Here is a 27,958-nt window from a genome sequence, read left to right as displayed (position 1 = left end):
AACTGAAGAAACTGATTACTTTCCCTCATTCACCTCCGACACAAGCTAATCAGCTTTGAACCACACCTCCACAAAAGCCCAATCAGCATCCATAGTTCATCTTAAAAGGTCTCCAATCCACAACTACCTTTGCTACCCAAAGCACATGCAGTGGTTGCACTAAGTCGATTCAGATGACCCTGATTCAACCCACCTACAGCCCCTCCTCCACCATGGTAGTTAAAGTGTGATTCCTCCCGGACTCTTACTGCATTCCCTGTCTCATCTCAACCGGTCTGGCAGAAGACCGGCATGTTGAGCCTGGTTCTGCCAGACGTTTCTTTCCAGTGGGGAGTTTTTCTTCTCCACTGTCACTTCATGCTTGCTCAACATTGACAGGTTCTTGCAACCTGTGTTATCCAAGCTGGACTCCCATCTTCCAGGTACCAGAGTGAAGCACCTAGTATCAGCTCACACTCTCCAATCAGCTCAAGCACACTGTCTCGCCAACCAGCAGTCTACACACTGACCAACTTCATCAATCTACACTCCACCACAAGGTTTAGGCCTGGGGGGGAAACATCCGTGTTCTTTACTTCCATTCATCCATATCAAACAAAATTCAGCGCTAATGTTTCCAGCTGAGGTCTGAGCACCAAAGACTAAAGTAGTTCTCTCAATAAAATTCTTCTAATTGTCTTTTCTGTGCACGTGGGTTTTTTAGATTGAAGTATAAAATGCTTTTAAAAATCTAAGTCTTTAAATGCCAGAAAAAAAAAATCAAAGGGATCAGTTTTCTTAATGTGTGCATTGACCTTTACTAAGGTGATTGGTAAAAGTTGCCATGACCTTTTTTTGTTTTCCATTTTATTCAAAGAAAATGAGAATTAGTTCATGGACTAGGGAACCAATTTCAGAAAGACTAGGTGGTAAACTATGAACAGGTAAATAATTCAGACTTTTTAATTTAAATTAGTCCTCTGTGTCCCAGAAATTATTAGTTAGTATCATATACAGTAATGGTCTTGATGTTTTACCTTTAAATAGACCACAATAAATGTATCTCCTCTTTATGCATCATAAATCCGAGTTGTCTACATGAGATGCAGTGGAAGCAACCTACTATTTTTGGCAAACAAAAGAAGAGGGGCAAAAACAATGCGGTGAGACTGAAGTAATTGGTTGGAGAGACGGACGATCAGGAGCAAAAGCTACGTTCTGGCAAAAAAGAAGGCCAGTCAAAATGTTAGCAAAATGAAAAGAAAAAAAAACTTGTGTGAGTAAAAAGAAGAGCAGATAAAATGAGGAAAGTACTTTGTATTAGGATTTGGATACTTTTTTCTTAGAAGAGTAAGAGATTTTCTTTCTTAAATAATTGCTCCCGTCAGCCTAATTTAAATTCAGCCTTTCATATATCATCCCATACTCAAGGGACACTGCACAGGGGGGTGGGGGGTGGTTCAGGCCAGGTTAGGAGTATATACTTGACTCTGGTATGTTCTCAGTAATTAGGAAAGGTGCCAGAGTTTGGATTTAATACAGCCTAGGGTGAGCATGCGAGAGCTTGTTAGGAAAGTCTTTAGTCTGGACCCTGAGGAGTGTGTCAAGCATTTCCGTGTCAAAGGCCTCATCAGTCATTAGCTCTATACTCTGTCGCAGTGGGGATTTCCAGAGGGGAGGAAAAGGAGCCGAGCTGAATCTACAAAATCATCTCTTTAAGCTTTACCGAGCGGGTTATGTGAGGGAATTTCATAAAAGGCAAGCTGGTTGAGTTCAGGTTGAGAAGTGTTTACAAGTGAAAATGAAATAAATGCAGCAAACCAAAGCAGCATGAGAGTGAGAGGCATCGAGAAGTCATTGACATTGTGAGAAAGCAAAAATATGTTTACAAGAAGAACTCTTAAGATGAAAATACCCTTTCAGATAAGTTATCAATCATTGTAAGCACATCTATATACCCTTAAAAAGTTTTTCAAAATTATGTGATGACACACAAAGCTTTGAAACACTCTAACAAGCTATGCATGTTAAGGTTTGCTTGTGCAATATTGTTTTAATGATCAGCTCCACTGTTCATTATCAGGGTTCAAGTCAGCTGAAACAACACATTCTCCCCCCTGATGCTAGCTTTCTATGTAAAAATGCTGACTATTGCAACAAGAATTGGAACAATTCTCATTACAAATCCACTGAGGGACAAGCTAAGGCTTTACTAAGAGTGAACTGATTAGGAAATGCACACAGGATAATGAAGCATATTAGCAAAAGCAATATGAACACACATGGGGACGGCTCCAGGCATACACAAAACTAATCTTGCACAAACCCATGCAAAGCTACTCTTGCACCCCAAAGCACTCTAGCCCTTTGGTGTATATATGCAAACATGAAAACAAAGCAAAAAAAAAACCCAAACTCCTAGTGCTTGCCTAAGTAATGACTGTTATGACAATGGCATGGAAATGTCAAACATTTGCTGTGGAATACTTAACAGGGCTGGTGAGCTGTTCCGTCTCTATGGCTGTACTACAAGCAGGCTTCTGGATTTAATTGGATGGTGGACATAGCCAGCTGAGAGGTGAGGGGCTTAAGAGGAGAGGTAGAGGGTCTAACTGAAGCATGTTAAAGTTAATTCCAAGAGGGACCCTAAAAAGATTGATTCTCTGCTGCCCTCTACTTTTAATAAGTTAATCAACTCAGTACTGGGCCAAGAGAACAAAACGGTGCACCGGGTCAGGTTACAACTATTCTAAATATTATCTGTGCAGAACAATAACTATTTGATCTTTGATTCAGGTGAACCTTTAATTTTTTTATTTTCTTAACTGTGAATGTTTCCTTAATAATGGCTTTTAACCAATATTTTATGCTTTATGCTTTGCATTTTTTAAACAATCAAACAATACAAACCATTTCTAAGGCGTAGCACGGAAAGCTTAGAAAGTATACACTTTTTTTGTTTATTTTTTCATGTTTTTGCTATAAAAAAATTACAAAATTAAGGTTGTTTTTTTTTCAAGAAGTGTCCGTGGTGATTTAGGTCAAGCTTGATTCCATACTCACTGCAGATTGTTTATGCAGAGAACTCCATGCTCCAGTAAACCCATGCATTTCTAGCAAGAGAGAAATTTACTTGAAGGGCAGAAGGGCAGAATAATAAGCAAAGTAAAACAAAAATAAATCTCAGGATGGCATGTTATGGTTTTAGATTTGGAACTAGTCTTTATGGCAATATCATGTTTTCTATTGTTAACCGTAGGCTGCCCCATAGTCCTCAAATAAAACTAATTCCTGCTATTTATTTCAAACAGCAGTCTGGTATATATTAAGAAGCTAAAATGGATTTATATAAGCTGATACATGATCAGTGAGACCAGTTTCTGTGTTGTAAGCAGTTGCAACCTCAAAGTGCTTATGCAGTATAGAGCATGGAAACAATTATCCAGCCATGAAACATATGTATCAGTGTTATAACAAGAATATTGTGTGATATGAAATTGGCTCCAAAACAGTGAACTCTGTTTCATGATTTCCTATCCAGTAACTTTTAGGAAGCCAAAGTAATTTACATTTGACATCCTTGCATTTCTGTTGATGCTCTTATTTGAAAGGATGAAAGGAAGTCCCATCTGAGTGACAGTAAATAGAGTGACAGATATGATATAAACGTTTTAAAAGTATGAAAATACCACAATTGGTTAGCAGTAGCAAACCTTAAGCTGGCGACTTTATAGCTACTTTTTGGCACTACACTAAAGTAGTACTTCTCATGATTTCATTGACTCTGAACTACATATAACCATCTGTAGTTTAACCTCTTAAAAATTATTTCAGTTTGAATTTAATGAAGCTTCATTCTATTTACCAAACCTAAGTAGAGGGGAACTTTTAATGCTTGCTTGGAATAAGGATTATGATGGGGACAATAAAAACAAACAGAAAAAATAAAGTATGTGGAGAAGTCAGGCCTGTTGGGTTTTTTGATTAAACCTTTACTCCATTTAAAAAATAAATGCAAATATTAAACTGGTTTTATATGTTGTCTTGCTTTTTAAAGCCTGAACCTTTTATGTTTAGTGAGCTGCAAGTATTTTCATACTCCCAGTCTATATACTGTAGATCTTTATACCACTATAAATTTTTATCTTTTTTTCCATTTTAAAATTCAGCTGAAATTAAAAAAGTAATAGATTTCCCGCTAATGCAATTGATTACATCATACTTGAAACACCAGACATAGTTATAGATGTGGTTATAAAAAAATAGTGTAATCATTAGACTTTTTTTTTTTTTTCAGTCATTAGACCGTAATGACTGACTAATAAAAAGGTTTGGAACCAAGAAGGAGATGCTGTACTTTTATTTTTATTTTGTTTCCACTCAGTTGGATAGGAAATAGGAAATAGGAACAAGGGGAGGAGCACAACAGAGTGGACATGGCATCATCTAAGCTGTGTTTCCGTGAATGCCTAGAGTGCAGCAGTCTAAAGGCTTTAGAAGGAAACGCTTTATTAAAATGAGTGGCTGGAAACTCTAACCCAGTGTTTCCCAATCTTTTTTGATTAGTGTACCCCTTTAGGCATTTTTTCGTGCCATGAGTACCCCTTTCAGTGAAAAGTATTTGTGATTGTCCAAAATTGGAATGTACATTAACTGAAATAAAGACTATTTTACTTAATCATTTATTTTGAGCATTTCATTTAAAAAAAGATAGGCTTTCCATCTCAAAAAAAAAAACAAAAAACGAAAGTATGTGGCCTAGAAGTTAGTAAGGAACAACAAAAAAAAAAAAAAAATCATAATATAACCCTCTATTTATAAAACTGGAGCTTGTCTGAGTAATTCCCTCATAATCACATTTAAACTTGATTAATTAAACTGACTTTATTATTTTTACTTTATTTTCATCAAGAAACCTGAGCTGCTTTGAGGAGCTCCTATAGCTCAGTGTGAAAAACAGCAAATCCCAGGCTGTTCTCTACATCCAGTCTGTTCCTTTGCTTGGTTTTGATGTGTGTCAAAGCTGAAGGTGAACTCAGAGAATAACTTACTTTTTGGTTGAAAAAATCTTGTATTTTTTTTATGGGTCCTCACAAAGCATAACAGATCCAGCCCTATTTTATTTTACTACCTAAGAAATGAAATATTTTCAGGTACCCCTTGCACTGCACTCGCGGACCACTAGGGGTATGCGTACCCCCGGTTGGGAATCGCTGCTCTACCCATAACATTTGTCAGGGAAATCTGGATTTAGTTTTGCTGACAGAATTAGACAGAAAAAAAATGCTCTTTTCCAACACAGGTTAACAATTTATTAAAAACAAATAAGTCTAAAGGATGAGAGAATAGAATCTGGTACACTTGAAGCTCAAGTCAACATTTAGTATTTCAAACTTTTATATCCCTCTGATAGAATGCAATTTTCCTACTCGTGACTATTTCCTGATTATTGCCTGGATGAAATAATGAACCCCTCTGGAAAAAAGAGACACATGTTAAAGTGAGACAGTCATTGAAATCTCTTCTTCAAAGGAACAGGTTTGCAATATCTGTCTCCCCTCAAAGAGCTGTGGATTCTTCTACTATGGTGATAGTAAAATGTTACTAATATTCTTCAAGATTAATGGACATGGTTTGCACAACTGTAAAGTAACATTGAGGCTAAAGGCTGGTTTATGCTTGATGCATCCCTTAGTCCCACACAATGCTGTCTTGCATAATTAATTTTTTTTTTTTTTTGCATCCACGCCCCTCCATGTGGTGTCTGTATCTAGAATAATTTGGAACTATTCGGACAGTTTTGAGTGGAAAAACATGGGACATGATTGACAGCTTCTTCTGGTAGAGGTTCATAAATATAAACATCTACAATCAACAGATTGTTAACAATTGTTTGAAAGAAATTACAGTCACTCTTGGGATGACACAGGTAGTATGGTGTAAGCTTGAAATCTGTACCCTACATCGCCCCCCTTAGATTACTGGGCACAGCGGGGAAAAGCCACACGGATGTGTCGGTGGCGTTACAGGTGTCTCATTTGTGTGCAGAACATCAATGCTTCAAGCACAAAACAGCAGATGAAGGGATGATTTATGCTTCAACCTGTATTCTTGTGATTCTTAAAGCTTTAGAGGGACAACCGAAAGAAACATCTTGCTCTCACAGCTGTTTTGTGGCCAAGGAGTTATATTAAACCTAAACATTCAGGGCAGCAGCCATACAAATTAAGTGGACATTAAACAAAAAATCCTTTACAACAATATTTCTTTCATTCCTTTGCAACATTACATTATATATATCTTTTGTGACTAAAGATGGGTCTATTGCTTCAGTGCTTCCATAGTCCAGAAGCACACAGTAAAACAGAGGCAGAGTTGTCTTTATTGTTATTATTAATAACCCTAGGTTCAGTCTGTGTTTGCTGCAAGGTGGTAAACACAAGGAAATTGACCATTATTGCCTTTTTTTGTGCCAATGTGTTACCTTTTGGACTGTTTTGTTAATACAGATAAGACTTGGCCAGATTTGAATAAAATGCTGTGCCCTGCAAAAATGGATGCTCCCTTTCAAAAGTATTTTATTCATGCTGTTTTTTTAAAACATACTTACATGTATGCTTCAAATAAAACTAGATAAATTATTGGACAAAGCAACAGTAGACAGTTGTTTGCGTTGTGTTGTTGACTTTGTGGCAATCCTTCATAACAAGCATACATGTAGTGATGGTGGAGAGAAAAACTCCCCTTTAACAGAGAGAGACCTCCTGCAGATATGTGCCCAGTGTGAATAGCCTTCTGCCATGAGTGACTAATGGTTTCAGAAGACAGAGCAGGCACTCAAAGCAAGCTACTAGACACACCTGCAATCGACAACAATTATCTAAGATTTAGAGAGGACTTCACCATTGAAATTCGCCAGAGCTACCTGTATAGTTAAACTGACAATGCCCACGTGCATGGCAATTGTATGTTGTAATACATCGGGTAAAAGTGAAAAAAAAAAAATTTTTTAATTTCACCTCCGATTCATGAGCCACCACGGGTTTGTTGTTGGATTGCCAACCTGACCAGAGAGAAAACACGTCATATTTGGCAACATTTCGAAGAAGAATGTTTTCAAGATGACTTGGGTAATAGCGCGTTGTGACAAACACCAGATACAGCACTGGGACTTGATCAACAGCCGATACCGTGACGTCACAGACCGATAGGTGGCAGCAGTGTTCCTTGACAAACATGGATGTCTCTGGTAAAGCACATTCAAATGAAATTGCTCGTAATAAAAAAAAAAAAATCATTTATTAAAAAGTATGTAATAATTTCATATTAAAAGTAGTTTTAGAAGTTTGAATTCTGAATATGACCTGATTTTTCTTTAAAAAGATGCATTAGGCAATAAAATGATATTTGATTTAACATTTCATTCTCAAAATAATCATATTTTTATGAAAACGTCTTGCCTTCTAAACTGAATAATATCCATTAAACCTTAGCAGTAAATGCAAAAGTAAGACTCCTTCTGCAATCTTAAATTTACCGTGCTGATCTTAACCATAAAGCACTGAGTCGTTTAAAGGTGCAATTTTACAAAGAAATAATTCAAAGAAATTAACTCCAAGTGTACCACATTTTAGTTAAGCTGTATTTTTCAAAGTATAACATTCATCGTAAAATATGATAAATACCAAACTCATTAAACACTACTCAAGCTATGTTATAAGTTCATTAAAACTGTATGCTATTTTAAAGATAAAAATGTACAATAGTCAAAATTGTATCATGAGTACTGATAAAGAAAAAAAGAGTCCAAGAAAGGTTAGAGTAGGTTTTAACATCAAACATTTTAAAGCTGCCACAGTCCTGAAAGTGCTTTAAAAAAATGTAAAACGAATTATGGCTAAGTACACAGCTGCAGTGACACCAGCTCTGCTGTTGTCTTTAGGCAAATTTGGTCATATTTCAGAATTTAAAATGCATATAAATTAATCTCTGCATTATTACTAAAAAATTAAATGCATGAAATGGCTGTATATGTAAGTTGAATGGGATTTTTTCAACCAGATTATGGTTGGGAAAATTGGGAAATTGAGCAAATCTGTAATACAATAAAATTCATCCTTAAAATTTTAAATATTTGGTACTTTGTTAGAAGAAAATAGTAAAAGAAATATTGCTGAACTCAAATCGAACATAAATTGAAAGACTGAATAAAAAGAAATCAGGAAAGTAAAAAGAAAAAAAGCATTTAAGCAGGAGTGCAAAATGTTTTACTAAAGAAACTGAGTCAAGAGATTAAATAAATTGATGGAGAGCCTAATCCCCCGAAGAGGTATACCCAATGTTAGACCCTTGGGTGGTCTCACCCTGTTTACTGAAAATCTGTTTATCATTTTACATTTATATCCTGCCTTATTTGAGGTTGAAGGCAAGCTCCTTTGATCTCTCTTTACTGTAAGCTAGTAAGAAAATTGTAGGTGTCACTGCTTTGGTTTCTAAACCATGTCTGACAACATTTTACACAACTGGATTTTTTTTCCCCCAGGGACTTAAAATTGTAATGAAAAGACAAAAACATGTTTGTGTTGTTTGATACTGTAACTTTTTAAACCTTGGTTCACCTTCACATTGGTAAATCTGAACTTCCAATCCATCATGTTGTCCCTGGAAAATCTTAAAAAAGGAAAAATACATTACTCAAAAGAAATAAATAAATGTAGCATGGAAACACAACATAACTTAAATTTAATAAAACTTCTGTAAAATCACACTTTCCACTTTCGAAGCAACACTGATTAACAATCAATTTCACATGGGACCACAGACCAATTCTCAGTAGCTGTGCTTTCTGGTTTTATGTTTTCGTCAGTTTTTAATTTTGGTGACTCTACAACCAACAAAAGTGGCTCAGGTAGTGCAGCTCATCCAGAATGGCTGTGTCTGTGGGCGTAGTGTCCTGGGGCTGGAGATGCTACCAGGAGACAGGCCAGTACACCAGGAAACATGGAGGAGGCTGTAGGAGGGGAACAACACAGCATCAGGGCTGCTACCGCTGCCTTTGTGCAAGGAGGAACAGGAGGACCACTGCCAGAGCCCTGCAAAATGACCTCTAGCAGGCCGCGAATGTGCATGTATCTGCACAAATTGTCAGAAACAGACTCCATGAGGAGGGTATGAGGGCCCGACGTCCACAGAGGGGGGTTGTGCTCACAGCCAAACACCGTGCAGAACGCTTGACATTTGCCCGAGAACACAAGGCGCCACTGGAACCCTGTGCTCTTAACAGATGAAAGTAGGTTCACGTTGAGCACACATGAAAGATGTAACAGTGTCTGAGGATACTGTGGAGAGCGATCTGCTGCCTGCAACATCCTATAGTATGACCGGTTTGGCAGTGGATCAGTAACGGCGTGGGGTGGCACACCTTTACTTACCATTACTTGAGGGCGACTCAGCCTTCCATGTGCTCACCAGACATAGCATGACTGCCATTAGATACCCAGATGAGCTTCTCAATCCCCTTGTGAGACCATGTGATGGTGAGTTTTGCCCCAAGTTCCTCCTAATCCAGAACAATGCTAGACCTCATTTGGCTATAGTGTGTCAGCAGTTCCTGCAAGTTGAAGGTGTTGAAACTATAGACTGACCGTTCTCGAGACCTGAATCTTATTGAGCACATATTGGAGATCATGCCTCAATCCATCCACCAACGTTACATTGCATCATTGACTGTTCAGGAGTTGGTGAATGCTTTAGTCGCGGCTGGGAGGAGATCCCTCAGAACAATGCCCAGGCATTGTAGGGAGGTCATACAGGCATATTATACTTTGTACATAAAGTATTAAATAACAATATTTCATTCATTCAGTTTTGGGATTGTCAATTGAGTGTTCCCTTTATTTTTTAGCAGTGTAGTTTAATTTAAATGACCAGAAGTACATGTTTATTTCAACAACCATAAAAGTATTTTAACTAAAGAGCAGGATAAACAAATTTACAAAAGATTTAATGAAGACATTTTGGACAAGCCTGCCAAAAACTACAAATAGTATTATACTGTATGTAGTAAATTCTGGGTGATGCTTAAATTCTTATTCATAGATTGTAGAGTGACGCATAACATTTACTTTCAGAATAAAGAGAGTCCTGCTCTATTGTAATTTAACTCAGAAATAACCCTAACCCTAACCCTAACCCTACAAAAAGGCTCACTATTTTCTGAATAGCTAACCAGAATGTAGATGTGAAACTAGCCAGTGCATTGAGTCACTGAAACTGCTGATAGAGGCATACAAAGCCAAAGCAATGTGCATTTTATCTGTTTGTTTATACCTCATGACTTCATTATTGAAGTACTGTGAATAATAATGCTGCCCTTATTCTTGACAGATCGTACAGGATCATTCCTTTGTTTTAAATATAGACTGCTTGAAACCTGCACTGCTTTTGAAGAAAACAAAACCAAAGAGCTTTAGCTGATCTGCCCTACCATATGGTCATATGGAGAAACAAAGTGTCTTTAGATTACATTTATTTCTGCCTTAGTGAGAGGGCATATTCAATTATTAAATTGCCATTCCTTTCAGTCCAACTCTCTGAACCCTATCTTCATTTTCAGACAAAAACTTAGCTGAAATTACTTTTCAATTTTCAACTGCTGCTTTCTGAGAGTCCATATTCCCCCTAGCATCACAAGCCAAAAATATATCACATATTCCCCTGCTATCCATACAGTAACGTTTACAAACATGAATATGAATGCTTCCGAGTGCCATGGCAAACATAGCGAGAAGTGCACAAATGAGTGTGTAATTACCTATTTTGTTTGCCTGTGGTTTACTCTCAGTGCCACAATCAATTACTCTGCCCTCAGAAATTATAAATAATGAGCAAAGCTGGAGGCTAAAAAGATTGTTGGTGAGTGGATTCAATACTTCACCTCCAAGAGAATGGGAGAAACAGCTGAAATAAAATGGATACAGTAATGAGTCCCCTGTTGTATCTTGTTACGTCAAGACACATCCTACTGAACTACTTCTTTTCACCTTGGCAAATATATTTTTACGTCCACGCAGCAAGATTTATCACAACATACTGCACTTACCACATAACACTTCTAACTTTTTATCTTGAGTGCCTGTTGAGTTGAAAATCTCAAAAGAGAGGTCATACTGTCATGTTTGGTTTGAGTAAGGCTTGTACCTAGAGCACAACTGAAGTCAGGCTGAGTGTTTTTAATGATAAATAAAAAGAAAACATACGAAAAGGTATTTTTTAATGGAATGCGATAGGGAGCACGGGCACAGGAAAGCCAGGAAAGCGTCATAAAACAGATGGGCAAGAATTTTTGGACCCTGAAGTCAAAAAATAGGCAAATAGGAAAACCCTGTAGGGAACAAAGACAAACTGAGAGCTGAAATATGCAAAGAAATGGGTGTAGGCTGTGGGCAACACAGAGGGGCCCATTCAGGTGAGCAGAATCAACTTGACTCGACTGTGGCTATGGCTGAGGTTGGCAGACTAATTAACCAGAGTAGATAAGACACAGAAATACAAGAAAAGCCAAGGAAAATAGAGATGTAAAGAATATATAACTACAAAAAACAATAGAAAAAAAGAAAACATGCAAACGATTAACTAGGGTAAAACTGCAAAGAACTACAGTATAACCATAGGGGATTAAACTTGAACCATTGAATAAAGAGAAAAATACAAAAAAATTTAAATTATATACACAAAAGAATATCCAGACTTCTTAAAGGTGGGCTGCATCATCATCTTACAAAACCAATGCCACTAAGGTCATGCTTGGTTTGAGTAAGGCTCGTACCTAGAGCACAACTGAAGTCAGGAGTGTTTTCCCTTGGTGTTTTCCCCTATTTTTAGAACCAGTCTTTAAAAACACATTGGTTTTGGAAGTCAAATACACTGTGCGTTCCCATTAGATATGAAATAGAAGTTAAAACTAGTAGTACATCTGCCAAGAAAGAAGAGGAAATGCGTTAGGGTTTAGTATTCACTAGCTGCTTTTGGCAAAAATCAAATGGGGAAAAACCAAACATGGTGAGGAAAATAACCAAATCCTTTGGTACAGTAGTCAAGGTTTAGTTGTCCCTTCCTCCAATCACATCTATTATACAGCTCAAACTCTGGGGTGAATTTTCTATTGTTGCTGTGTTTTTAAAATGTGGGTAGCTGCATTGATTTCTGACACCCAGGCAATGGTAACTAGCAGATGAAATGGCAGGCTATAACTCTGCTGGGCTGTTTAATTAGTAAACCAAAGAAGAAATCAAACTAGAAGCAAAATCAATGGTTGGGAAAAATGCAATATGGTGCACACACACACACAGTGTGGTATAATCATTCCTACCCAACAACCATTGTATATCTGATGACAGATGAAGTAATCAGCACCATGTAAAGAGAAAACTAGCTGATTTTTACAGCAGCGGCTTTTAGAAACTCCCTTCCTTAGTTTGTCACACTCTAAGCAATCACTTTAAAGCATTTCATTGCAATAATAAAAATTGCAAAATACATGGGTTTTACATGTTTTTAATTAAAATCTGACAACTTCTGTATGAATTTGTAATCAACCAGCTTAAATCATAGTATATAGAACATACTTTTTGTGTAATCACAGATGCAACTTTACAGGATGTCATTCTTAACCTTGCATGAAAGCTGAAACCTGGTGATATCTGTATGTTCACATACATACCAGAATACATCTTGTCCCATTCCTACTGTAACTGTTTGAGCATAGCATTAAAATGTCACTTCTAGAGAGGTTTGAGGAGGAATTCCTATAGGTTTCCTATAACCTTTTTTTAATGAAGGGTACACTTGTGTGGTTCAGAACTTACAGATATTCTGTCAGCCTTTGTTTAAGTTTCTCTATTATTGCAGCTTAAGATGATACATGAGCATTGCTCAGTGAGATGTTCAAAGTCTCCCTAACCGGCGTCTTCATGATTTCCTGTTTATTAATGTCTACTAGTAAACGTCTCATGCCTACACATGAACACAGGATTTATAATGAGAACAAATTACACATAGATGTATTTTATATAATAACACAGCCACTTCTAAAATAAATTTATGTTGCATGGCACTTTTTGAATCAGTATTAGTAAACTTAAAAACCATGTTAAAGGAAAATGCACACATTATAAATTCTAATTTTTTCTCCTCAGTGAAGTATATATATATATATATATGTATGTATAAAACAAAAAACAGTTTTTAAATAAACTAGATGAGTAGTAAATAAAATGCACAATATCATGTTTCTTGAAGCCCTTTTGTACCTTCCAGAGAAGGTACAAAAGGGCCTCATAGGCTCAGTGTTGATCTCAGTTAAGATCAAAGGAGGGATACCTGAAGAGATGGAAGCCAAGCCAAACACGTCAGGTTGCCGGTTGGGGGCTACAGGTTCATACGGAGATGAATCCTCCATATCTCCACCTGAAACATCAAAGGAATAATATTTATCACTACCAAAGCAGTTCAAGTGACACTATTCATGCTGCATCAAAAAATAAACACCTTCGTTTTGTCAGGTGTTTTCCCCCAGGCCCTTTAAATAGCAATTATCATACCACTGTTGAAGAATGAGCAAATTGGACAGGTTGCTACTGCAGAACTGCACTCCTCCCCTTCATCATGAAGATTATTGACAAAGCTGCATTTCAGCAGTTGAAAGGCTTTGACTGAGTAAATGTGGGGAAGCCAGTCATACTCACCATTGTACCAAGACTACCCTTGTCAAACTGCTCAGCGATATTCTTATAAACGTGGGCTTTATTTTTGGTATTATGGGACCTTAGAACAGCATTTCACATTTTTGATCATTCTACTTTATTACTCCGATGTTCTACTGCTTCACAGCTGTAGACCGGCTCCTGCCAGGCACACCTGGGGCATTTTCAGAGTTAAATGATTCTGCATGCTTGGACTCAGATCACATCACATTTGCATTATCACCTTGCCTAAGTCTACTTGCAGGTTTTAAATAGAACAACAAAGTAGTAGTTTTTTTTTTTTTTTTTTTCACCTTGCCTAAGTCTACTTGCAGGTTTTAAATAGAACAACAAAGTAGTAGTTTTTTTTTTTTTTGCCAGTATAGTCTTATACACGTGTTCTTATCTAATAACTTCACATTTTCTTCTCTGGACCTATCAAAGATATATGAGTTACATGTTTCTCATTTTCAGTTGTTATTTCATTTATGTACCCATAGTTACAATAACTATGCAGACAATATGCAGCTAAACATAATGCTGTGACTGGGTGACTGTGTGCTCATTCAAGCAGTGTGTACATGGAAAGCGGAAATTGACCCATAGATGTGGCAGAATTTAATCAAAACTGAAGTTTCTGGTGAAGATTATCAGTCATCAAGATCATAGTCAATAAAAAAAAAAGTTAAAAAACAAAACTACTGGACAATCTTTTGAGGACCAAAATGTTGACATTTTGGACAAAGAGTCCAAAATTGCATGGTGATCTGAAAGGGGTGTGAAGGAAGCCATTTATTTTAAGAGAGAAAAACCAAAATTAAACAGAGGAGGACTCAGGTTTCAGTTCTTGAAAACCTATAGCGCAGCTTTAGAATTGATTCCTTCTCACTATCATCTCAATCCGCATTGCCATACAGTTTGTCAGAACATTGCTCCAGTAAGCCAGGCCAACATCGACCCTAACGACTCCCAATTACAGGGGCATGGGCCAGTTTCGGGTTAATCTGCAGGCCAACAAGAACCTCAACGACTCCCCATTACAAAAGGTTGGACCTTATTCAGTTCCATATGCATGTTTTCTAAGCCATAACAAGGCTTTTGTTTGGCTATTCTATAAAGCCTGGAGATCCACACTACTCCAGACATTTTGAATTTAGAACGCTTTTTGGATGGGAAGAACAACCTTGGAAAAAAAGGCTATTGCAAAGTTGAAGCTATAATTTTTGGACCAAATCAATCCATGCGTTTATTTTTAGTAGAATTCATTACTGCACTAGTGTCTGCACAGGTCTGTGTAAAAGCTTGATCAGACAGCTAAAAGCTGCTGCCCACGTCCTCACTAAAAGGAAAGTAGAGCACATCCTCCCCAGTTCTGAAATGATTAGCTCCTGTTATCTGAGTGAATAGACTTTAGAATACTTCTATTAGTTTATAAATTAGTGATTGCTTGTCACCAAAATACATTATAAATTTGTTGTCAGTTTATGAACTGGACAGACCCCTCAGGTCTTCTGACACAGTTCTACTCTGCATACCCAGAACCAGAACCACACATGTAGAAGCAGCTTTTAGTTTTAATGCTATACTAATCTAAAATTAAACCTGCTAAAAACTTAAATTGCTCTAAATCAACCGCAATGTATTTATTTAAACATCCATCCATCCATTTTCTAGCACCCTTATCCCGAGTGGGGTCACAAGGGGTGCTGATGCCTACCTCCAGCAGTCAATGGGCGAGAGGTGGAGTACACCCTGGACTGATCGCTAGTCCATCACAGCACAGTCCAACAACCATTCACACACACACACACACACACACACACACCTAAGGAGAATTTAGAGAAGCCAATTAACCTAACAGTCATGTTTTTGGACTGCAGGAGGAAGCCGGAGTACCCGGAGAGAACCCACACATGCTCAGGGAGAACATGCAAACTCCATGCAGAAAGACACTGAGCCAGGAATCAAACCCAGAACCTTCTTGCTGCAAGGAAGCACTGCTACCCACTGCTCCACTGAGCAGCCTTCTATTAAAACAGTTAAGGGAAATATTACTTTGTTGTCCAACCTTTCTTTACCTGCCTCCATTGTGTCACTTCAATTACTTTCTTTTGTTAATTCAGAGCACTGAAATGCGCCCCACCATTCATAGCTTTGGAATGCAACTTGGATCACATTAACTACAGATAGTAAACATATTTGGTCATATTCACGACAAATAACCTTTACAGTCTCAAAGTGATGGGCCAAATTGGCATACATAGTAGATTTAAAGTGGACATTAGGTTCTAACAATTTGTTTTATTAAGTTCAGGCAAGGTCTTACATCTTGATCAAATGATTTCCTTTTCGCTTGCCAGGTTGTTCCTGTTGTTCGATTTAGGGAAACAACAACCAAACCAAAGCACAAGCAATAGGTCTTAACAATGTATTGTAGGAGCAGTTTGTAAAAAATCAAATTAGCACTCAACTGACTGTCTCTCCCATGCGCTCGCTCCTCTGTGGGCTCTAATCCCACATTTAAAATTCATAGCCATTCTGTGTGATTGAGACAAACCCTCCAGTGTGTAATAGCTTTGCATTCTGATCCTAACAGAAACACAGTGCAGGTGTTGTGAGGATGCCTCTAAGGACTCCTGCTAGAGATGAGAAAATCTGAAATCTCCTGGAACACGGTTAAACTTCCAGAAAAACAAATCATTAGATATGATCAGTGCACAAAGTCCAATTTATCAACATAAAGCCCAGAAATGTTCATAGATGATAAAAAATTCATACAGTCTGCAGTGACTTTCTTGGTAAAGATATGTTTATCTTAGCTTGTTGAATGGTGTGTTGTAATTAATATGTTTTTAGCTTTTTTCTGCATGCAAGAAAGAATGACCCATGGGGCCATTTTGGTTCACCACTGACAAAGTAGTGAAATATAATTGCAGAAAATAAGAAAAAAATATTTCATGGTTTATTGATTAAAGAAAATAATAAAACAAAGACAACCTTTATGTAAAGCTCTAGAGCTGAGTAAATTAATCAGAGGACATGACTCAAAAAAGGACAGGATGAATGCATCAGAAAAACGGCCTCTAACAGGTGAAGGAGACCTCAAAATCTTAAGCTGCAATGGCTAGGATCCAAACGTAACTATAAGCCCAAAGGTTCTGTCTCCTGGTTTAGCAGCCGCAGAAAACATGAACAGCCAACAGCATGATGGCAGCAGCAATCTGGATACTGGCCAAGGAGTCAGGGTAGTGGCACCAGAAAAAGTCCTGCTTCATGTGAGCACTGCGCAAACAAACAAATGACCATTAAAAAGAGGCTGGACATTAGGAAAAAGAATAACCTGCCTCTATGGAGTTAATGTAGAGGAGTTTGGGCAAAAGAACATAAATCAGTAAAACAGCTAACAGGCTGATTTTGAACTCTGGAGGATCTGCAGGGATCATAAGCTTATGAGGCAGAATCTGTTGACAGGACAACTATTAATCATGCATTCAGCAAATAGTGCCTTTATGAAAGAGTAGCTAAAAGAAAACCTCTGTTGAAAGAAACCAGGTTGTAATTTGCCATAGACGGAAACAGCAAACCTAAAAGAAAGTGCTTAATAAAACCAAAAAAAATCTCTCAAGAAAACATCTGAAATATGATCATAACATCCTCATGTTTACATTTTGCAATTGCAGCATCTTTCAGTATGTATGCTTTTTTTCAGCAGGGACAGGGAAGCAGGTCAGAGGTGATGGGATGATGGATGAATGTAAATACAGGACGATACAAGGAAAAAGGCTCCAAAGTCTTCATAGTGGTGCAGAGGGTCCCTTTCCAGCATGACTATGGCCAAACTAATATAACTACAGCTATATTAGTTGGTTTTGGCTTGAATAAAATCCAAGTCTAAGTCAGAATCTGTAGAAAAAAGAAAAAAAAAAACATGCATAAAGTCTCTATTTCATTTAAGTGAGCTGGACCTATTTTCAAAGACGAACTTGGATTTTGGGGGGAGTAAAAATGCATAAGATCAAAAGAAGGAACTGTGGAAAAATAAACTGTGAAATTATCTTCTAAAAAAATAGATGAACAAAACAACTTTTAACTCCAATGGGATTCATTCATATTAAACAGCACTAAGTCATAATGCAAAATTTCTTATTTTCATACATTTGTGCACGAGAAAAATTCTTTATTATGTAACTCAGTTGTGAATAAAATGCACAAGTAAATTTAAGTAAATTTAAGATATGCAACTGAATACATATTTATAGAATAAAGAAAACAAAACTTAAGCAATAAAACAGTTTAACACTTTAAATTATACTTTTGACGAATGTCTTAGGTTATTTTTAGATGCCTTTCTGTTGATGGTCTTTGATACTTTGAATTTTGCAAGTTAAGTCAAAGTACCTAACCAGAGACATGTAAACTTGGCGAGGCTGATTAATTTAGACAATGATACATTCTTTTATTATGTATTAATCATATTTTTAAATTGTTCTTGATTTTTGGCTCAAAGAAACTAGGTTTAACAGTAACATACTAGACTCAGGTCTCCCGATCAACAGTCTTTAGTTATTCTATGTGGACTGTGGCCACTGGTTGGGAAAAAACATTGTTTCACCATTGTTTGCATCCCACCGGGAGCTGATGCTAATGAAGTATGAAGAGCTTTATGAGCTCATGGCAGATAAAGCACCCAGTGGTGTTTCATGTGATTGTGGAGAACTTTAATTACGTGAAACTGATGAACACTGCCCAGTTTTTACCAGGATGTCACCTTTCCCACGGAGACGACAATGCATGTCCACTAACATTCACGGTGCATCCCCATCTTGGCTTCTTTGACCACATATCCATCCTGCTGGTGCCAGCATATCGACTCCTGATGAGATGGATGAGGCCAACTAAGAAAACGGTCAATGTGTGGCCCAGGAATGTAGCTGCTGTGTTAAAGGGCCTTTTTCAGTTCACAGATTGGTAGGTTTGCAGCGAGTCGGTTACATATGAAGTTGAGGTGGATCTGGGGAAGGTTACACAAGGTGTAAGGCTACACAGATGACTGTAGGGAGTAGTGTTCCCTCTACCTCGAACCTCTACGCATCAAGATGCAGGGAGAGGTTGCTCTGTATGACGAAGGACTCAACCCATTTTGCACAAATATAGTTCCAGCCTCTCCCCTCAGAAAGGAAGCTGAGGAGCATCCAGATAAAAACAGACTCAGAAACTGTTTCTATCTTGCAACTGTTATGTTACGTTTAGATCGCACACGCTAGAGGCAGCAGAAGCAGCTAGTTTACATGCAAAGTCAATGGTTGACGTGCATCCAGGTGCATTAAAAGGTCCTGCAGATAAAGTTTTCAGGTGGACTTTCTCACTTAAGTATTAAGACTACTTTTTACCCACAGATCACAGCAAATATAAGCTTCAGGAGCATCAAAGCTGCTCTTGATGCACGTCTGACCTTAATGTGTACAAGCATAAAAATTTTTTGCTACTTCCAGCAGTTGTGGCCTGAACATAGCATAAGAGTATTAAACTCCAACTGCACTCAAATCAGCTGTCTCTATTTTCTTTTCTCTTCTTATGTTGATCTGCTCAATTTATGGAACTTGGACCTTATTCAAAAATTTGAACCATAAACACGAAAATGTGAGATAGTATGACCATGAAAAATCCTTTAAACCCTTCTTCCACAGGGCTGGAACATCTTCATCTTCATCAACATCTGTTGATTAAAGTATGTTGTTAACCAAAGACTATGGTTTAAAAGATAAAAATTCTGACTTGCAAGTCCATCTGTTCATCAATTATGAGATGAGAATGTCTGAGTTTTTTATTTCCAGAAAAGTTGAGGTAAAACTGAAAGAAAACAACTCTGTTTTCCACCAAATGTAAATACATCTGTTTTTTGTTTATAGAGCAGTTCTACTTTTTAAAGCAATTTCTCTGTACCAAAGCTATTGCAGTAAATCAATGCCAAATGATGTTGCCAGTACTCTAGTAAGATCTTTTTCTCTGAATACAGGTGAAATTAAACTTCCTTAAGCTTTTAGGGGCCTAAACACAAGTACTTAAGGGGTGGTCAGAAAACAGAAATGTTATCCATCTTTCAACAGAAAAATTAAAGATGTGATCCATCGCTTTGAAGAAAACAGATGTGCTCTTGGAAAAGCTGTGGTCCCGCTTTAATAATTTACACCGTCGGGATATATGGATGGATTTGGTTCAAATACAGCTGGGTGATTAATCCTTAAATTTGATTAAACAAATGTTTTGTTTATGAAGATTTAATATGGCAAAATCTGAAAAAAAAAGTAAACTAATCCACTCCATGAGCTTCCATAGCTCAAACTGACATCAGTTCATCACTTTTTGTTCTTAGATGTGTACATATAAATGTGAACTAGCTCTCTGTGTGATAGCAATAGCTGCAAACAGTTAGTTTGTTATATCTTCATTGTTTGTTGTGAAACATGATTATTTTGTAGGAATGTCTTAAATCTTGGACTCTGTTACCCTTTAAATTAAGATCACCTCACAGAGAGGATGATTAAAATTTAAAACTAGCTTTTGAGAGCAACATATTTCTATTGTCATTTCTATTATAAAATTAAAATGAGGGAAAAAAATCAATGACCAGATTTAGCAATTTTTAAGCCATATTGTTCAGCCCTAGGTTCAAGCCAGGTAGGTTTTGGAACAAAGTTGTAACAAAGAGCCCAAAGTGCAACCAGGAAATTACCACCCTCATCAATGTACACAGTAAATTCCACAGTGTTGAATATGTAGTGTCAATGTACATTGACTCTTTTAGAGTAGATATATACTATGTAGAGTGTTAATTCAACCCTACAGTAATTCAGAGTGGGACCAAATGCACTCGGATTGGTGTTTAATCTACCTCTTAAAGTGTTACTTTAACACAGCGAAATTTACTGTGTACTGCCACAATCAGCATTGAACATGGATCCTGTGCTTTAACTGGATGCAATGGGTTAAAACAAATTTTGCTGACCCACTGCTTCGATGCAAACTGCTTGGTGTGTTTTCATGTGGCTAATGATTGAGGAGAAGCAAAGGAAAATGATCTTGGCTGTGATCTTTACCTGGTTCCAAAATGATTCAAACAAACTGTTGCAGAATTGAATGATAACATCAGCCCACTGAACAGTCCTTCTCTGCACGAGGAAGTGGAAGTCCGACTCAGTGAGCTAGCATTAAAGCATCTAATGAGAAACCTGATACTTCAAACTCCCTGTGACATATTTGGAGATAAAATGTAAAATCAGGGGCAATGTTTGGCATTTGGGGCCCCTGAGCACAAATACTGTGTGGTCCCTGCACCTCTAAATTAACAATAATACAATGCTTGTCAGTTTGTTCCTCTTTAATTCTGACATAACTTCTCAATATTAATGCTCTGGAAATGGCTTCATTATTAATATTTTGAACCATCAATGTTGTAAATACTTCCACACAAGATTATTTTGTTTTGCCTCTCAAGGAAGAAAATGAACAAATAAAACAGGTTTTGATGGTGATCAAAATGAGAAAACAGCCAAAGTATAATGAACAAACTGCAACAATAGTGATTGTAATAAAGAATGATGACTCATTCTGTAAGTGCTGTGAAAATAAGGCCCTATTGGCACAAAATAAATAAATATCAGCGGATCCCATGTTCTAAATAAATTATTTTTCTATGTCTGATTTTTATGTAAGCGGAAATCAAAGAGTAAGATTTTAATTAACTTCACAGATATCTCCTGGAGATGATGTTAAGGCACTGCGTATTTAATCTTACAGCAATGTGTAATACACAATGTGGTCCATGATTTGCATCTGATCTTGCTCCTCTTCAGCCTTTTCTTGTAGTACTAAACATTAGATCATTATTCATGCCTCAATAGGATATTTTTTTTTCTTTACAAAATATATAATAAAATGTAATATATAATAAAAATGTATCATAAAGTTTTAAGAAATGGTAGAAACAGCTGAAGCAGAAAACAAAATATGGTTCAAACACATTGTACATAAGGGTCAAAAATGTACAGAAGCATCTAGTGATTCATGCTTTAAAGAAAAAAAAACCCGAATGCCATTAAAAAGAAGTTGCATTATCGTGCATTTACAAGTTAACTTTGACAGCTCTAATTGTGCGGTTTCTTCAAACTTCCCATTGCAAGCCATTCTGAGAAATTGTTCTGCATCCCTTTGTAAGAAGAAGTTATTAGAGTTATTGCCTTTCTTTGATCTCAAACCAGTCAGACAATTGGCCTTATAAGGCATTTTTGTCGAGCTAACAGCCATTTATAAGATATGTTCTTCCTTGCTTGGTTATCTTGCTGCATGGAGACTCACACCTACCTACTGAGAGTTCACACATTTTCAGCAGATCAACAGATTTTTGTTTTTTTTTATAGTACGATCAGCCTATGTGGATCTACAACCATGCCAGAGTTTTTGCATCACCATTGGTTCCAGCTACTGTATACCTAATATTATTGTCAAATATCTTATTATATCTTAAGGGTAAAGTTCATATGTCTTTTTATTTTAAATTAGGTTAATTGTCCTTCCTTCCTTCCTTCCTTCCTTCCTTCCTTCCTTCCTTCCTTCCTTCCTTCCTTCCTTCCTTCCTTCCTTCCTTCCTTCCTTCCTTCCTTCCTTCCTTCCTTCCTTCCGAACGGTTGAGTGTGCAATTTGGTGTAACAAAAACACTGTGAGCCTGAAGAGCAGCTGTGGTTAAGGATTTTTTTTAAAGGCTAACATACAGCTGTGTTATAGGCTTCACCAAATTATAAAACAACAAAATCCACTTTCGATCACATTAACCCAGAGAACATGAAATCTGATGCAACAGGGCGGCTTGTTGTCACATAACAGTGTCTGACAGTCACCCTGTACACAATTATGGATTTATCATGTCATAGAAGATTCTTCTCAGCTGTTTGGTGATAAGATGTTTTAAGCTGCAGGGCAACAACTTATCGTAGTAATTAAGCCTCCATTTGATGTCATTGGCTTTGACGGCACAAAGCATGACCGGCACTGCTCAGAGTGGGCCAGCTTTTTCCTGCTCATGTCATTAAAAAAATGCTTTAAAAATGTAAATGGCTGCAGTTTTTAAACTGTCTTTTACAAGACACTTACAAAAATATTCAAATTTAGAACTATGGACAATTTAGCCAGATAGATTTTCCGTGCATTGTTAATAAAATGTTTCCCAATAACAAAACCAGTCATTCAATAAACCTTCAATTTCAAGTGTGACTTTCCAATCTTTCTTCAGTTTTATTTTGATTCAACTTTGTTCTTTCTTTAACTCAGAGGTTTGATAAATATCCCTCAAAATCCAATCATGCTACTCAGATAGAGGGCCCTGTTCACATTGTAAAAATAGAATGCAACACCACTTTTGATTTATCAGTTGCAGGGGGGGTTTTGTGGTATCTAAGCTTGCCGAAGGTCCTCTGTGGGTTGTTGCAAAGACTCAACTGACAACAAAATCAGATGATCAAGTTGGAGCTTTGCAGAGCAAGTTACTTTTTAACCACATCTAAAAAACAGATTTAAAAGAAATGTGAATGAAAGGAAGATTGATTAGGAATTCAATATTTTATTAGATTTGTAAGAGTACACATCACATTTTTATATGAGCACATAAACAAACAAGCAATCTTAACTATAAAGAGCCCTCAACATAGTAGGCTTCACACACAACAAGTTAGAGTGCATCTGTTGGCAACTTCCCTTCAAGATAAGCACTTTTTATAATTAACATTATTTTCTCAAGCCAAATAAGCCATATATCAAACAAAAAAACTCAGTTAACTGAAAAATGTTTTTCACACTATGAGGATAAAGGAAAACACATATTGGGAGCAGTGCATCATGTTGATTTACATGATTTCAACCTTTACTGTAACACAAATCAAGTCATGCTGAAGTGTGCCAATTTATAATGCTGGGAAAATATTCGGGCCCTGTGTATAAAACGTCTTGCTGGGCTCCTTGCACACTTAATCAATATCTCTCAAACACGTTTTTCTTATGGTACAACTGAAATATGATGAATATAACCTTAACATCTGTATCAATAAAATACTGCACTGTAGCGTAATAAAGGTTGGATGGCTAGACATCACAAACCTTTATTTGCAGAAAAACATCAACTCTATATTGGAAAATAGTGAAAGAAAAGCACTGGAATTTTTTGGTCTTACTCTGTATTTAGTCATCTCATGCAGGCTGGACACCTTTTTCATGCATGATACAGCATTAGAATTTATTTCTGAATTAAATGTACCAGGTATTATGAACCTGGTGTTGAGTTAAATACTAACCATAGAAAGAGGTATTTATAAAAATGTGTTTTTATGAGGTATAACAAAATTAATCTGATGTATCAACAGCAGGTCATAAAATAATCCTGCTCTGCTTTACTCAGCATTTACTACAGTGTTAATGTTAAAAATATACTGCCATTCTGTTCGATTTGATGGAATTTAACCCTCACTAAAATGATAAAATTAATTTGGCATTAAAATCACATTTGAAGGCCTGCTGCACTCAGTTGTTCAGATAAATTAATGACTATAATCCCATTGGGATCCAAATAAGGAATTCATGGACCCTGAATGTATTGTGTCAGATAACATGGGAAAAAAAGCTAAACAACACTCAGTAAGTGGAAAACCATTGAAGTCATGGTAGTTAATGTGTATCAATTTTGTCAAGATAAATCATTTTGAATCAATGATAACTACTGCTATTTACTGTGTGAATCATCATTTAACTGCAAGGTGAGTTTTTCTCCTTCACCTTTCATGCTTTTCTTTTTCTGTTTTATAATTTCCCTTCCTTTGAGGAAGACAATTTTTTCCTCACATCTTGCTTTTCTTGCTGTCTGATCCAGTTATATTAAATTTGTGCAGATGGGAAAAAAAAACAAAAACATTTGCCTATGATGAAGACCATCAATTGCTTTTGCCAATACAAGCTTCAACCATTCAGTCACTTCCTCCTACGGTAACAGGTTAAAATGTTATGACAATAATTAATTAGAATTTTAAAATGTACCTAGAAAAATACCCTTTAATGTTAGGCTTAAGGTGCACTGGATTATGTTCTTTGTAAAAAGACCCATTCCCCCTCCAGTCTGACATCCCAGGCCAAGGCACAGCAGTTTACCAATAACCTCTAACTGGGCATTGTATTAGTCCAAAAGTCAATGCTTCACGTATGTGTTTGAAAAAAGAGAGCTGGGTGAGGTACCTTTGAGTCCAGGTTAATCTACATAAATAGCATGCAAAGGTAAAATCATTTAAAGGAATAAAAGCATTACTTTTCCCCTGCAGTTTCATCCTTTATAAAAACAAAAAAATGACATTGAATAATTGAGTCTCATTTAATTTAGGCTTAACCTCTGTAAGATAACAAGGAAATGAATAACTTGTCTCCACCATGAATGTTTCAAGACCTCTTAAGATGTAGCAGGCACAGCACAACACTTCAAAACCTATTTCTTATTGTGTTCTGTGTGATGGCAGACAAATAGCTCATAAAACTTGCTCAGAAAAGCCTGACTTGGAGGCTCAATTCAGACTCAGCCTCTGCAAAACATGTAACGGCGCTATTACTTGGTTTTGCCAAAAGGACACTGTGCTTGCTTAATGTCACTAATGCAACAAAGATTCCACCTATCAGTGTTGCCGCTCACTTAAGCAGACCATGCAGTCAATCATGGAGTTCACTAAGAAATCATGGGCGAATGTGAACCGTATTTCATTAGTAGAAAGCTATCAGGAGTTCAGAAATTTAATTGAAAAAAGAATGGATGCCATCAATTAAATCAGGGAAAGGGGATCGCAGGCCATTGCTGATAGATTAAACATGTAAATCATCACCTTTTCCATAACACACATTATTTCAAGGTACATATCCAAATTCACAATGTTATCAGATCAGTGTCAGTTTTTACAACAGTAAAAAAAAATATTAACCAATAGTCTAATAACGAAAACTATAATGTTAACATAAATGGCTGTGAGGAAAAATAAGTCAATCATTTCTGTCTTATTCTAGTCTAGTTTCAGTCTGAAAATTTTTGTCCCATAATCTCCTTTTAATCAGTCAGAAGTACAGTAGTTTTGCCTCAATCTGAAAGAATCTTGCTTAGAATAAATAAAATAACAAAGTAATGCAGTTACAATAATAAAGTTAATTACAAAGCTCTTGTCAAAGATTCTAAACTCTTATTGATGTTTATTTCAACAAAGCAACGAAACGATTCATGCACTTGAAATCTTGGTCAGATTATAAAGTTAAAACTACTCTATTGATATAAATTGAATTGCAGCTGTAAAATAAGATAAAAATGGGCAGGCCTTTGCAAAGTTTCCAGAGGACAGTTAGGGCATTATTCAAGGTGTTCTATGTTAGAGCTGAGGCCCTAATAAGGCAGTCAGGTATATTAACACTTGTTTAGAGAATCTGTGGAGTCCTTGCAGATCAATGTTAAGGAAGGCAAAAGGTCATTCCTATCCCTTTCCCCCCCTTATATAAAAATATATTGTGTATAATATTTTATTGCATGAAATTAATTTAGTTAGTTTGTTCAACAAACCTAAACCAGGTTTCAACAAGGGTAAGTTTAATGGGTCAATAGCCATAGAACCAAGTCAGTCAGCTTTATTGAACCCAAATGACAAAAAAAAATAAGCCAGACTTGCAAATCAAGCCAACTTTATGAAACACTCAAGTCTTTGCCTAATAAATAGCAAATCAGGCATACTCCAGCATGTTGTTGTCCTTAACTCTGCTGCTTTTTGTCATGTGCCCAAGTTAAAATAAATAGAACTTCAGCACAATAGAATTTCAGCATAGCATTGTGAAAAGTTGAAGAAATTATGCGACTAAGTTTCACTGGCTTGAGGTTGTTTTATATAAAGATTTTTATAGGCTGCCATAATGCTCTCCTTTTACTTTCAAGTAAACATGTAGCAACCATCTCTGCTAAACAGGATTACAGTTTTTAGGTGTGCGTCATCCTGCCCAACTTAAACACTGATTCCAGTAGCATCTACAGCATACACAGATTCCTATGTGTGAACAAACTCAACTGGGAATATCAACTCCATGGTGACATATTAATCTGTGTTATTTAACTCTATCAGGCTTTGCAGTGCATAAGAATACATGGTGCAACAGCTCACTACAGGCACATGAACTGGTCCCTTCTGAGCTAACTACACTACCTGAAGCCTGAGAATGATTGCACACTGTTGATTAAAAATCAAGCAAATGTTTTTTAATCATTAAGCTTAGTAAAGTCATTAGGGCAAATTTTTGAGGTACTGCTAGTGTAAGGAAGGCAAGGCAAGTCTATTCATATGTAAACATACACACACACAGGCCAATCAACAGTGTATTACAGAAACAATAAGAAAAAATATTTAAACAAAAAACTTTAACTGGAATTTCAAGCATTTAAAGTACTGCAGAAAAACAAACAAATTCTAGAATAGAAATTTAAAACCTAAATAAACTTAAAGGTACTAAAAGTACAATTCAATTGGTTTTATTTATACACCTTCAATTCCAAACAAATGTCATCATAAGGCACTCTATAGAGACAATTAAACCAGATCACACAGTTAGATTGGTTTAAATTTTTCAATCTAAGGAAAATCAGCTGATTGCATTGACTCAATAACTCAATAGCAATCCCTTACAACAAGCATGCTTGTAAGTTTAGTTATGTCCAGGAATAATAATGTAATATCAGATCAGTACTGGCTGTCCTCTATCTCAAAGAGACGACTGCAGGTTGTTTCTTAAAGGTATAGTGGAGAGATTTTGCAATTTTTTGGAAAGACCCGCCCTCTCCACTTTAAAAAAAAATGCACATGTACAACCCTTTACCTGCTCCTGAGAACACATGCACAAGCCAATTTTTTCCTTGTGCACGCTTTGTGTAAAAGTGGATGTTTGCATCGCTTATACCAGAAGATTTGTAATTTTTCTACTATTTCAGACTCACCACCGGTAAGTGTAAATGGGAACGAGCACATGGGATAGCCTTATGTTAACATATCACCAGAATTATTGACAAATAGAGGAACCACTTATTTTGATTATCCATCCAGAAAAAGAACATCCTCCCCCATATCTTTAACTGATAAAAAATATTCTTTTATAACACAGTCATGTGCAACCATTGTAATCTGGTACTGAGCAAT

General features: G+C 36.7%; 1 protein-coding gene across 1 annotated transcript in view; it reads right to left on the bottom strand.

The window, feature by feature from the left end:
• The window catches only part of LOC107083836 (GDNF family receptor alpha-2-like), a 99,616-nt gene that overhangs the window by 56,889 nt on the left and 14,769 nt on the right, over window positions 1-27,958 (bottom strand). Inside the window, exon 3 of the mRNA XM_015373333.1 lies at window positions 13,360-13,446. Coding sequence (XP_015228819.1) covers window positions 13,360-13,446 — 87 coding nt within the window. The remainder of the gene's footprint in view (window positions 1-13,359; window positions 13,447-27,958) is intronic.

This window comes from Cyprinodon variegatus, unplaced genomic scaffold (genome assembly GCF_000732505.1).
Source record: "Cyprinodon variegatus isolate N-32 unplaced genomic scaffold, C_variegatus-1.0 Scaffold85, whole genome shotgun sequence".
Classification (NCBI taxonomy): domain Eukaryota; kingdom Metazoa; phylum Chordata; class Actinopteri; order Cyprinodontiformes; family Cyprinodontidae; genus Cyprinodon; species Cyprinodon variegatus.
Note: the sequence above shows the minus strand (reverse complement) of the source record. Positions and strands in the feature narration are given on the sequence as shown.